Raw genomic sequence first — 12,878 nt, 5'->3', positions numbered from 1 at the left:
TTGACAGTATGTTTCACTAAATGCTTATCTTGTCTGTTTCATTCTTAGTATCTTAAAGACACCTCATCCTTAAGTCACGTACACATAAGAGGAAACCTTATCTTAAGGACCATCTGCCACATCAGCTCTAAAAGCAGAAGACGCCTAGAGAATTGCCTTTTATGGAAACTTGTTGTTGTGTTTCAACATTCCTGAAGCCTGTCTTTTGTGTATATAAAGACCTGTGTTAATAAAGAGTCTCAGAGTTGGGTGCAGTCTTCTGAGCAGAAATACTGAGAACTTCTTTCCGTGTCTCTTTGCTTAGATAAGAACTCTAATAATAATTGGGAAACGGTAACATAACTTGATGAATAGGTGACTTGCTGTAGTCACACCTAACAGAGAGCTGTCGGAGAATGTAGTGTGGATGGTGGAGGAGAGCTGTCGGAGAATGTAGTGTGGATGGTGGAGGAGAGCTGTCGGAGAATGTAGTGTGGATGGTGGGGGAGAGCTGTTGGAGAATGTAGTATGGATGGTGGGAGGAGAGCTGTTGGAGAATGTAGTGTGGATGGTGGGGGAGAGCTGTTGGAGAATGCAGTGTGTATGGTGGAGGAGAGCTGTCGGAGAATGTAGTGTGGATGGTGGGAGGAGAGCTGTCGGAGAATGTAGTGTGGATGGTGGGGGAGAGCTGTTGGAGAATGTAGTGTGTATGGTGGAGGAGAGCTGTCGGAGAATGTAGTGTGAATGGTGGGAGGAGAGCTGTCGGAGAATGTAGTGTGGATGGTAGAGGAGAGCTGTCGGAGAATGTAGTGTGGATGGTGGAGGAGATCTGTCGGAGAATGTAGTGTGGATGGTGGAGGAGATCTGTCGGAGAATGTAGTAGTAGATGGTGGAGGAGAGCTGTCAGAGAATGTAGTGTGGATGGTGGAGGAGATCTGTCGGAGAATGTCGTGTGGATGGTGGGAGGAGAGCTGTCGGAGAATGTAGTGTGGATGGTGGGAGGAGAGCTGTCGGAGAATGTAGTGTGGATGGTGGGGGAGAGCTGTCGGAGAATGTAGTGTGGATGGTGGGGGAGAGCTGTCGGAGAATGTAGTGTGGATGGTGGGAGGAGAGCTGTCGGAGAATGTAGTGTGGATGGTGGGGGAGAGCTGTCGGAGAATGTAGTGTGGATGGTGGGAGGAGAGCTGTCGGAGAATGTAGTGTGGATGGTGGAGGAGAGCTGTCGGAGAATGTAGTGTGGATGGTGGAGGAGAGCTGTCGGAGAATGTAGTGTGGATGGTGGGGGAGAGCTGTTGGAGAATGTAGTATGGATGGTGGGAGGAGAGCTGTTGGAGAATGTAGTGTGGATGGTGGGGGAGAGCTGTTGGAGAATGTAGTGTGTATGGTGGAGGAGAGCTGTCGGAGAATGTAGTGTGGATGGTGGGAGGAGAGCTGTCGGAGAATGTAGTGTGGATGGTGGGGGAGAGCTGTTGGAGAATGTAGTGTGTATGGTGGAGGAGAGCTGACGGAGAATGTAGTGTGAATGGTGGGAGGAGAGCTGTCGGAGAATGTAGTGTGGATGGTAGAGGAGAGCTGTCGGAGAATGTAGTGTGGATGGTGGAGGAGATCTGTCGGAGAATGTAGTGTGGATGGTGGAGGAGATCTGTCGGAGAATGTAGTAGTAGATGGTGGAGGAGAGCTGTCAGAGAATGTAGTGTGGATGGTGGAGGAGATCTGTCGGAGAATGTAGTGTGGATGGTGGAGGAGAGCTGTCAGAGAATGTAGTGTGGATGGTGGAGGAGATCTGTCGGAGAATGGAGTGTGGATGGTGGGAGGAGAGCTGTCAGAGAATGTAGTGTGGATGGTGGGAGGAGAGCTGTCGGAGAATGTAGTGAGGATGGTGGGAGGAGAGCTGTCGGAGAATGTAGTGTGGATGGTGGAAGGAGATCTGTTGGAGAATGTAGTGTGGATGGTGGAGGAGATCTGTCGGAGAATGTAGTGTGGATGGTGGGAGGAGATCTGTCGGAGAATGTAGTGTGGATGGTGGAGGAGATCTGTCGGAGAATGTAGTGAGGATGGTGGGAGGAGAGCTGTCGGAGAATGTAGTGTGGATGGTGGGAGGAGAGCTGTCGGAGAATGTAGTGTGGATGGTGGGAGGAGAGCTGTCGGAGAATGTAGTGTGGATGGTGGGAGGAGAGCTGTCGGAGAATGTAGTGTGGATAGTGGGGGAGAGCTGTTGGAGAATGTAGTGTGTATGGTGGAGGAGAGCTGTCGGAGAATGTAGTGTGGATGGTGGAGGAGATCTGTCAGAGAATGTAGTGTGTATGGTGGAGGAGAGCTGTCGGAGAATGTAGTGTGGATGGTGGGAGGAGAGCTGTCGGAGAATGTAGTGTGGATGGTGGGGGAGAGCTGTCGGAGAATGTAGTGTGGATGGTGGGAGGAGAGCTGTCGGAGAATGTAGTGTGGATGGTGGAGGAGAGCTGTCGGAGAATGTAGTGTGGATGGTGGAGGAGAGCTGTCGGAGAATGTAGTGTGGATGGTGGGGGAGAGCTGTCGGAGAATGTAGTGTGGATGGTGGAGGAGAGCTGTCGGAGAATGTAATGTGGATGGTGGGAGGAGAGCTGTCGGAGAATGTAGTGTGGATGGTGGGGGAGAGCTGTTGGAGAATGTAGTGTGTATGGTGGAGGAGAGCTGTCGGAGAATGTAGTGTGGATGGTGGGAGGAGAGCTGTCGGAGAATGTAGTGTGGATGGTGGAGGAGATCTGTCGGAGAATGTAGTGTGGATGGTGGAGGAGAGCTGTCGGAGAATGTAGTGTGGATGGTGGCGAGATCTGTCGGAGAATGTAGTGTGGATGGTGGAGGAGATCTGTCGGAGAATGTAGTAGTAGATGGTGGGAGGAGAGCTGTCGGAGAATGTAGTGTGGATGGTGGAAGAGATCTGTCGGAGAATGTAGTAGTAGATGGTGGAGGAGAGCTGTCAGAGAATGTAGTGTGGATGGTGGAAGAGATCTGTCGGAGAATGTCGTGTGGATGGTGGGGGAGAGCTGTTGGAGAATGTAGTGTGTATGGTGGAGGAGAGCTGTCGGAGAATGTAGTGTGGATGGTGGGAGGAGAGCTGTCGGAGAATGTAGTGTGGTTGGTGGAGGAGATCTGTCTGAGAATGTAGTGTGGATGGTGGGGGAGATCTGTCGGAGAATGTAGTGTGGATGGTGAGAGGAGAGCTGTCAGAGAATGTAGTGTGGATGGTGGAGGAGAGCTGTCAGAGAATGTAGTGTGGATAGTGGGAGGAGATCTGTTGGAGAATGTAGTGTGGATGGTGGAGGAGATCTGTCGGAGAATGTAGTGAGGATGGTGGAAGGAGAGCTGTCGGAGAATGTAGTGTGGATGGTGGAAGGAGATCTGTCGGAGAATGTAGTGTGGATGGTGGAGGAGACCTGTCGGAGAATGTAGTGTGGATGGTGGAGGAGATCTGTCGGAGAATGTAGTGTGGATGGTGGAGGAGATCTGTCGGAGAATGTAGTGTGGATGGTGGGAGGAGATCTGTCGGAGAATGTAGTGTAGATGGTGGAGGAGAGCTGTCGGAGAATGTAGTGTGGATGGTGGAGGAGATCTGTCGGAGAATGTAGTGTGGATGGTGGGAGGAGATCTGTCGGAGAATGTAGTGTGGAGGGTGGAGGAGAGCTGTCGGAGAATGTAGTGTGGATGGTGGAGGAGATCTGTCGGAGAATGTAGTGTGGATGGTGGGAAGAGATCTGTCGGAGAATGTAGTGTGGATGGTGGGAGGAGAGCTGTCGGAGAATGTAGTGTGGATGGTGGGAGGAGAGCTGTCGGAGAATGTAGTGTGGATGGTAGGAGGAGATCTGTCGGAGAATGTAGTGTGGATGGTGGAGGAGATCTGTCGGAGAATGTAGTGTGGATGGTGGGAGGAGAGCTGTCGGAGAATGTAGTGTGGATGGTGGAGGAGAACTGTCGGAGAATGTAGTGTGGATGGTGGGAGGAGAGCTGTCGGAGAATGTAGTGTGGATGGTGGGAGGAGAGCTGTCAGAGAATGTAGTGTGGATGGTGGGGGAGAGCTGTTTGAGAATGTAGTGTGTATGGTGGAGGAGAGCTGTCGGAGAATGTAGTGTGGATGGTGGAGGAGATCTGTCAGAGAATGTAGTGTGTATGGTGGAGGAGATCTGTCGGAGAATGTAGTGTGGATGGTGGGAAGAGATCTGTCGGAGAATGTAGTGTGGATGGTGAGGGGAGAGCTGTCAGAGAATGTAGTGTGGATGGTGGAGGAGATCTGTCAGAGAATGTAGTGTGGATAGTGGGGGAGAGCTGTTGGAGAATGTAGTGTGGATGGTGGGAGGAGAGCTGTCGGAGAATGTAGTGTGGATGGTGGAGGAGATCTGTCGGAGAATGTAGTGTGGATGGTGGGGGAGATCTGTCAGAGAATGTAGTGTGGATGGTGGAGGAGAACTGTCGGAGAATGTAGTGTGGATGGTGGGAGGAGAGCTGTTGGAGAATGTAGTGTGGATGATGGAGGAGAGCTGTTGGAGAAAGTAGTGTGGATGGTGGAGGAGATCTGTCAGAGAATGTAGTGTGGATGGTGGAGGAGATCTGTCAGAGAATGTAGTGTGTATGGTGGAGGAGAGCTGTCGGAGAATGTAGTGTGGATGGAGGAGAGCTATCGTAGTTTTTATTTTTTAGTTTCACCTTTATCGATTTTAGAAAAATTGTTTTTTTTTATTTTACTTTTTTCTGGATTTTATTTAACCACTTCAATACCGGGCACTTTCGCCCCCTTCCTTCCCAGCCCAATTTTCAGCTTTCATCGCTCTAGCGCTTTCAGTGACAATTGCGCGGTCATGCTACACTGTAACCAAATGAAATTTTTATCATTTTGTTCGCACAAATAGAGCTTTATTTTGGTGTTATTTATTCACGACTCCGTTTTTTATTTTTTGCGATATAAGCGCAAAAAAGCGGAAATTTGGAAAAGAAAAACAATATTTTCTTTTTTCTATTTTAAAAGAAATCCAATAAAATCTAATTTTGTCATAAATTTAAGCCAAAATGTATTCTGCTACATGTTTTTGGTAAAAAAAATTCCGTTAAGTGTATAATAATTGGTTTGTGTGATCACGGACATATGTACGCACATGATCATGTACATACAGTGGTGTGAAAAAGTGTTTGCCCCCTTCCTCATTTCCTGTTCCTTTGCATGTTTGTCACACTTAAATGTTTCGGAACATCAAACCAATTTAAACAATAGTCAAGGACAACACAAGTAAACACAAAATGCAATTTGTAAATGAAGGTGTTTATTATTAAAGGTGAAAAAAAATCCAAACCATCATGGCCCTGTGTGAAAAAGTGATTGCCCCCTAAACCTAATAACTGGTTGGGCCACCCTTAGCAGCAACAACTGCAACCAAGCGTTTGCGATAACGTGCAATGAGGCTTTTACAGCGTCCTGGAGGAATTTTGGCCCACTCCTCTTTGCAGAATTGTCCTAATTCAGTTACATTAGAGGGTTTTCGAGCATGAACGGCCTTTTTAAGGTCATACCACAACATCTCAATAGGATTCAGGTCAGGACTTTGGCTAGGCCACTCCAAAGTCTTCATTTTGTTTTTCTTCAGCCATTCAGTGGTGGACTTGCTGGTGTGTTTAGGATCATTGTCCTGCTGCAGAACCCAAGTTCGTTTCAGCTTGAGTACACGAACAGATGGTCGGACATTCTCCTTCAGGATCTCTTGGTAGACAGCAGAATTCATAGTTCCTTTTATCACGGCAAGTCTTCCAGGTCCTGAAGCAGCAAAACAGCCCCAGACCATCACACTACCACCACCATATTTTACTGTTGGTATAATGTTCTTTTTATGAAATGCAGTGTTCCTTCTACGCCAGATATACTTGGACACACACCTTCCAAAGAGTTCCACTTTTGTCTCATCGGTCCACAGAATGTTGTCCCAAAAGTCTTGGGGATCATCAAGATGTGTTGTGGAGAAATTGAGACGAGCTTTGATGTTCTTTTTGCTCAGCAGTGGTTTTCTCCTTGGAACTCTGCCATGCAGGCCATTTTTGCCCAGTCTTTTCCTGATGGTGGAGGCATGAACGCTGACCTTAACTGAGGCAAGTGAGGCCTGCAGTTCCTTGGACGTTGTTGTGGGGTCTTTTGTGACCTCTTGGATGAGTCGTCGCTGCGCTCTTGGGGTAATTTTGGGCGGCCGGCCACTCCTGGGAAGGTTCACCACTGTTCCATGTCTTCGCCATTTGTGGATAATGGCTCTCACTGTGGTTCGCTGGATTCCCAAAGCTTTGGAAATGGCTTTATAACCCTTTCCAGACTGATAGATCTCAATTACTTTCTTTCTCAATTGTTCCTGAATTTCTTTTGGTCTCGGCATGATGTGTAGCTTTTAAGGATCTTCTGGTGGACCTTACTGTGTCAAGCAGCTCCTATTTAAGTGATGCCTTGATTGTGAACAGGTGTGGCAATAATCAGGCCTGGGTGTTGCTAGAGAAATTGAACTCAGGTGTGGACAACCACAGTTATAGTATGTTTTAACAAGGGGGGCAATCACTTTTTCACACAGGGCCATGATGGTTTGGATTTTTTTTCACCTTTAATAATAAACACCTTCATTTACAAATTGCATTTTGTGTTTACTTGTGTTGTCCTTGACTATTGTTTAAATTGGTTTGATGTTCCGAAACACTTAAGTGTGACAAACATGCAAAGGAACAGGAAATGAGGAAGGGGGCAAACACTTTTTCACACCACTGTATGTGTGCAGGTGATCACGTACATATGTGTGCAGATAATCATTGGGACATGTGATTTTAGTGGGACATATGTGGGGGACATGTTTTTATTATTAGGGACATGTGTTTTTATTATTTGGGGACATGTATGTTTTGGGGTCATGTGTGGGGACATTGTGTTTATACTGTGTGGTGTGTTTACTGTGTGGTGATTTGTGTGTACACTAGACTGGTGATCAGTGAGTAAAAAGCTGTAAAAAACAGCTCATACTCACTGATCATCAGCCGGCTGCAGCGATCTGCTCTCCTCTCCTCAGCGATGACTTCTGTGTGAGGAGGGGAGGAGCCGATTGCCTAGCAACCGGCTGTTTGTTTACATCACATGACGGCCGTGATTGGACACGGCCGTCATGTGATCAGGAGGGCCAATCACAGAGCCCTCCTGCTGATCTGAGATGCACCGTGTCCGGGTGACACGAGCACATCGGGATCGCGCCGCTGCGCGGGCACGCGCGCGCGTGATCCCGCTCCTCCTGATGGACGTTCCTGAAAGTCCTATCAGGAGTAGACGGCTCCCACCCGGCCGTATATGTGCATTGGCCGGGTGGCAAGTGGTTAAGGTATAATCTGCATGTGTAATTATGGATACAACATAATTACAGGAACGGTTGATGAGGCAGTGGACAATATGTTTAAACTTAATGTAGACTGTAGTACTCATATTTAACACAAGGTGGTGATCTACCTTCAAAATACACTGACGGGAAGTAAAGTAGATGTTTAATTTGGCGACCCGTGCACAGTAAGGCCCCGTGATGATCCGCTCACTCAGCCGGGATCGCTCCAGCGGACAGGGCGGTCTCCGCACACTGTGCAGGGACCGCCCTGTCAGCTCTCCGCTCTCCTCTATGGGGGATCGGATGAGCACGGACCATCTGTCCGTGCTCATCCGATCCGCTCTGCAGACGGATAGAAAAATAGGATTTTCCTCTGTCTGTAGAATCGGACAGTTGCGGAGGCGGACAATAGTGGGTGTCTGCGGATGAACATCCGCTATCCCCTAGGGATGCATGTATGTCCGTATTACATCCGCAAACGGATGGATGAAATACGGACATACTGTCCGCATGTGTGAAAGGGGCCTAAGGATACACTGAGAAGGGGGAAAGCGGACATCTTGTTACACCCACCAGACTTTTGCATTTCACACTTATTTTAAACAGTAAATGGAGCTTATATAGTGAAATACAGGGTTTAGAAATCGGACTGTTTACATGTTGAATTATAAAAGCAGCCGTGTCAGATTAGCAAACCTGTAAGATCAGCAGGTTTGCCGCTGCTTTTAAAACTTAACATCTAAACAGTCCGTCAGATTTCTGAATATTGTATTTGACCTTATAAGCTTTGTTTAGTGTTAAAAATAAGTGTGAAATGCAAAACTCCGGTGGGTGTAACAAGATGTCTGCTTGCCTCCTTCCCAGTGTATCCTTACTGTGCTGGGTGTGGCAAGATGGTGGTGTTTTTGGTTACAAATTCTGACGGGTCACCTAATCTGACAAAACAGTAGATATATAAACAGGAAGTTCTGGGTGAGAGGTGAGTTGGAAGGAAGTAGAGAGGAGACATTGCTGGAACTGGCAGTAGAGGAGGTAATAAGATATTATTTACTATTTACACCCAGTAACCCCCCGTCATGTCCGTCCTCTTCCTCCATAGTCACTGTGATGTCTTTTTTTTATCTCCAGCGGATGATGATACACGCATATATGGGGGATTATATCATAAACAGTACAGATTTATAACCTAAATATAGAGGCATCTATATGGACGTACGATTAGAGATGGGCTCGGGTGTGTTCGCACAGCCCACGTGCAGAGCCCGCCAGGAAGTTGGCGCGGCGCTGCACTAATCATAGGCAGTGAGATATTTCACGATCTCTGCAACCGCACATCGGGAAAATGTCTCACTGCTTGTTATTAGCGCAGCGCCGTGCCGACTTCCTGGCGGGCTCTGCATGTGGCGTGTGCGAACACGCCAGGGCCCATCCTTACGTACGATGTCTCCATAAATGAAACATCTTATTTTAATAATAAAGTTAAGTTTAGGGTAGACATTGAGCTTTATTTCCAAAGTGATGACCCGTGAAGGTTTTTTTTTTTAGTTTGTTGTATGTTTACAATTTTGGGTGTTGTAGTTTTTTTTTGTTTTTTTCGGGAACTCGTAGTTTTAATGTTGAATATATTTTGTGTTTGCTGACACAACGCAGATACAGTTGCAGATTTCCCTTCACTTTTGGACGGAGGGTTTAAAATGTAATCTCTACTAGTCTATCATTTATAATGACCAGCGAGGACGCTATATTATCTGTCTACAGAGATCAGAGTCCTGTATGGATCACACGATCTCATCCATGAAGATGGAGGAAGGAGACCAGAGTCACATGACTGAGAAGATATTGGACCTCACCCTGGAGATCATCTACCTGCTGACCGGAGAGGTGAGGAGGATTCTGGGAGGTCACATGACATCACTCTTATCTCTATTAATAAAACACAGACCTGACCAGAGAGGTGAGGAGGATTCTGGGAGGTCACATGACATCACTCTTATCTCTATTAATAAAACACAGACCTGACCGGAGAGGTGAGGAGGATTCTGGGAGGTCACATGACACTCTTATCTCCATTAATAAAACACAGACCTCACCAGAGAGGTGAGGCGGATTCTCTGTAGATCCTACTTCCAACCCACAAGCCTGATCCGGCCAGGAAGCCAACATTGCACAGCGCTAGGTAATGTCTCAATGACTGCAAATAGTGGTGTGCAGTGTCGGCTTCCTGGCGGGATCGAGGAGGTGGGTTGGGACTAGGATCCCCAACACCCTCGTGCCCATTCCTAATTCTGGGAGGTCACATGACATCACTTTTATCTCTATTAATAAAACACAGACCTGACCGGAGAGGTGAGGAGGATTCTGGGAGAAAAAAAAAAAAAGAAGTGCTCCATATTCCTGTCGCACACGTTCCTGGAAAAGCTCTCGAGTGATTCTGGGAGGTCACATGACATTATTGTTGCTCTTTCATTGCAGAGTTTTCCTTCACTGAAGTCTGGTGACCATCTAACCATCACGGTGCCTCCACCTCACTCCTTAAAACTCAAGAGAAACAATGAGAAGAAGATTCTAGAAGTCACCAAAAAGATGATTGATCTGCTGACAGGAGAGGTGAGCGGTGGTGGGAATTCTGGGACATTATCCAGTAACAGACAAGGGATGTGTCTGGATGGTGACTGTATCATTGTGTGTGTCAGGTTCCTATAAGGTGTCAGGATGTCACTGTCTATTTCTCCATGGAGGAGTGGGAGTATTTAGAAGGACACAAGGATCTCTACAAGGACGTCATGATGGAGAATCAGCCGCCCCTCACATCACCGGGTAAGAGGAGACTTTATTGTAAAGGAGAGAGCAGTACGGAGGCTCCACCTAGATCCCCCATCATCTGATAAACACATAGAAACAATGTATTCAGTCAGTGTGTGTGTTTCCTACAGATGGATCCAGTAATGGGAACCCACCAGAGAGATGTCCCCGTCCTCTGTATTCCTGGGATTCCACACAGGAAGATCACACCATCCCCCACTATGATCAGGTAGGTGGATTCAGTGATTAGAACACAGAAGTGATTCTGAACTTTGAGAGAGAGGACATTTTTCTATGTATTCTCTTGTTTTAGTGTTTATTTTGCATTGTTGCAGTCTTTTGCAGTCTCTCTAGTCATATGACATCATAGTCCTCTTCCTCCTTGTGTTCCTCCAATGGGGGTAACGTTCTGAATGACGTGGTGCTGTGATTCCAAGCCAATGTGATGATGCCCCCCCCCCCCCCCCCAATTACCAGGAAATGGTCATGTGATCTGTTCTGAAATAGACAGGAGAGTAGATCGTATTTTCTCTGCGGAAGGTAGATCTTCAGCCGATCTTGTCCCTCCCTCAGTCTGTGATTGGACAATTAAGTCCCACTTCGGGAAAATGATCCCCTGCAGTGGGGCTGTGCCTGCTTTGGAAGGGCTGTGTACCCTCTTATGTTTAGGAGTCATAAAATAGAAGATATATTTACCTGATACCCGATCAATACCCCTGCATTGGACGTGATGATGCTGCGGGACATTCTATCGCTGCAGTGTGGGGGTGGGAGTGCCATCTGCTGGTGGAGTAGAGGAGGATCTAAGTAAAAAAAATGCTTCTCCTCTGCCCTAGATTAAACGAAACAGTTTAGCCCCACTGAAAGAGATATAAAGGAGAAGCAGCAGACTGATGAGCTCATCTCCCACTCTGTTCTCTCCCCGTCAGCACTGCAGCAGAGCTTATTGGCACCTTCTTTTACTTTTCGCTCTCCCAGTCACAGCTCTGCTGTACAAGGACTGCAATAGCCTGATACCAGGAACTTACACTGTTTGCAGTGAAAAAATAAAATGCGTTTAATAACCGCAGAGCTGCATGGAGTTTTGTCTGTAATATCTGTCTGTTTATGTTTATGTCTATTTAGATGTTTTCTATTTATTTTGGGGTTTAGGGTGAAGAACGGACTATTATAAAAGCTGATGATAAAGAGGAAGAAGTGGAGACGTATGTGGGGGGTGATCAGCCATCCACAGGGGAGGGCGGGATGATAATGAAGAGTGAACAGGAGAAAATATCTCTGCTTATCAACACAAGTAAGTATAGGCACTATGGAGGAAATGGGTCACAGTCTCATTATACTCCTGAGTAAATGTGATAGATCTATCTATCTATCTATCTATCTATCTATCTATCTATCTATCTATCTATCTATCATCATCATCATCATGTTCCCAACAAATGAGGAGGAGATACTGTACACCATATCAGGGGCGTACCTAGAGCATTTGGCACCCGGGGCGGATCCTATATCTGGCACCCCCCTACCTTAAAATGTAAAAACACCCCACTGTGCCCCCTGCATACCTCTGCATCCTTCAATATCTTTTTGTCACTACTGTGTACCCCCCCCCCACTCCACAACTGCACCTCTGGACCCCTTTACATTACACAGCACCCTGCACCTCTGGACCCCTTTATATTACACAGCACCCTGCACCTCTGGACCCCTTTATATTACACCGCACCCTGCACCTCTGGACCCCTTTACATTACACACTACCCTGCACCTCTGGACCCCTTTATATTACACCGCACCCTGCACCTCTGGACCCCTTTATATTACACCGCACCCTGCACCTCTGGACCCCTTTACATTACACAGGACCTTGCGCCTAAGGACCTCTTTACATTACACAGCACTCTGCACCCCTTTACATTACACAGCCCCTCACAGCTCTGGACCCCCTGTATGTTACACAAACCCCCTACAGTACAGACCCTCCATCTACAGTGTAGACCCTCCTACAGTACAGACCCCCCCACCCTATAGCGCAGACCCCTCTACAGTGCAGACCCTCCTACAGTACAGAATCCTCCCCTACAGTGCAGACCCTCCTACAGTAGAGAATCCTCCCCTACAGTACAGACCCCTCCACCCTACAGTACAGACCCCTCCCCCCTACACTGAAGACCACCCTACAGTGCCAAATCTTCCCCTACAGTGCAGGACCCCCCTACAGTGCACAGATTCCCCTAAGGACCCATAATGTACCTCGAGCCCAAGGCAGTGGCATTGCAGGGGGGAGGTGCGAGCAGCACCCGGAGTGGAGTGACATCTGCCGGCTCAGTGATCCGGGACCCCGGCGCAATAATCCCCTTCTCTCTGTGGTCGCGTGACTCGCGTCGCGCCGTTCTGATCAGTCTCGGCAGCGGCTGTCACTCACAGCCGCCTCCCCCTCCTCCTTCATGTCTACACAGTGCTGTGCATGCAGGAGGAGGGGGAGGCAGCTTGACTCTGCTCGGCTGTGAGTGACAGCCGCTGCCGAGACTGATCAGAACGGCCGCGCAAAGCGACCACAGAGAGAAGGGGATTATTGCGCCGGGTCCCAGGTCACTAAGCCGGCAGATGTCACTCCACTCCGGTGCTGCTCGCACCTCCCCCCCTGCAATGCCGTCCAGTGCCAGTGCCTCGGGCTCTCTCTGTGTGGGCTGCGAACCCAAGGCACGGCGCTGTCTACTCTTCAGTTGCGGAAGGGGGCTC

The 12,878-nt window shown here is 48.1% G+C and overlaps 1 protein-coding gene across 1 annotated transcript in view; it reads left to right on the top strand.

The window, feature by feature from the left end:
• Positions 1-8,818: 8,818 nt before the first annotated feature.
• The window catches only part of LOC143955202 (uncharacterized), an 86,094-nt gene continuing 82,034 nt past the window's right edge, over positions 8,819-12,878 (top strand). Inside the window, 2 exon segments of the mRNA XM_077465290.1 lie at positions 8,819-9,215; positions 9,807-9,941. Of these exon segments, the coding sequence (XP_077321416.1) occupies positions 9,108-9,215; positions 9,807-9,941 (243 nt within the window). The 5' untranslated portion in view covers positions 8,819-9,107.

Source organism: Lithobates pipiens, unplaced genomic scaffold (assembly GCF_037356315.1).
Source record: "Lithobates pipiens isolate NorthernLeopardFrog02 unplaced genomic scaffold, aLitPip1_a1.2 Scaffold_35, whole genome shotgun sequence".
NCBI lineage: Eukaryota > Metazoa > Chordata > Amphibia > Anura > Ranidae > Lithobates > Lithobates pipiens.
This window is presented reverse-complemented; position numbering and strand designations above follow the sequence as displayed.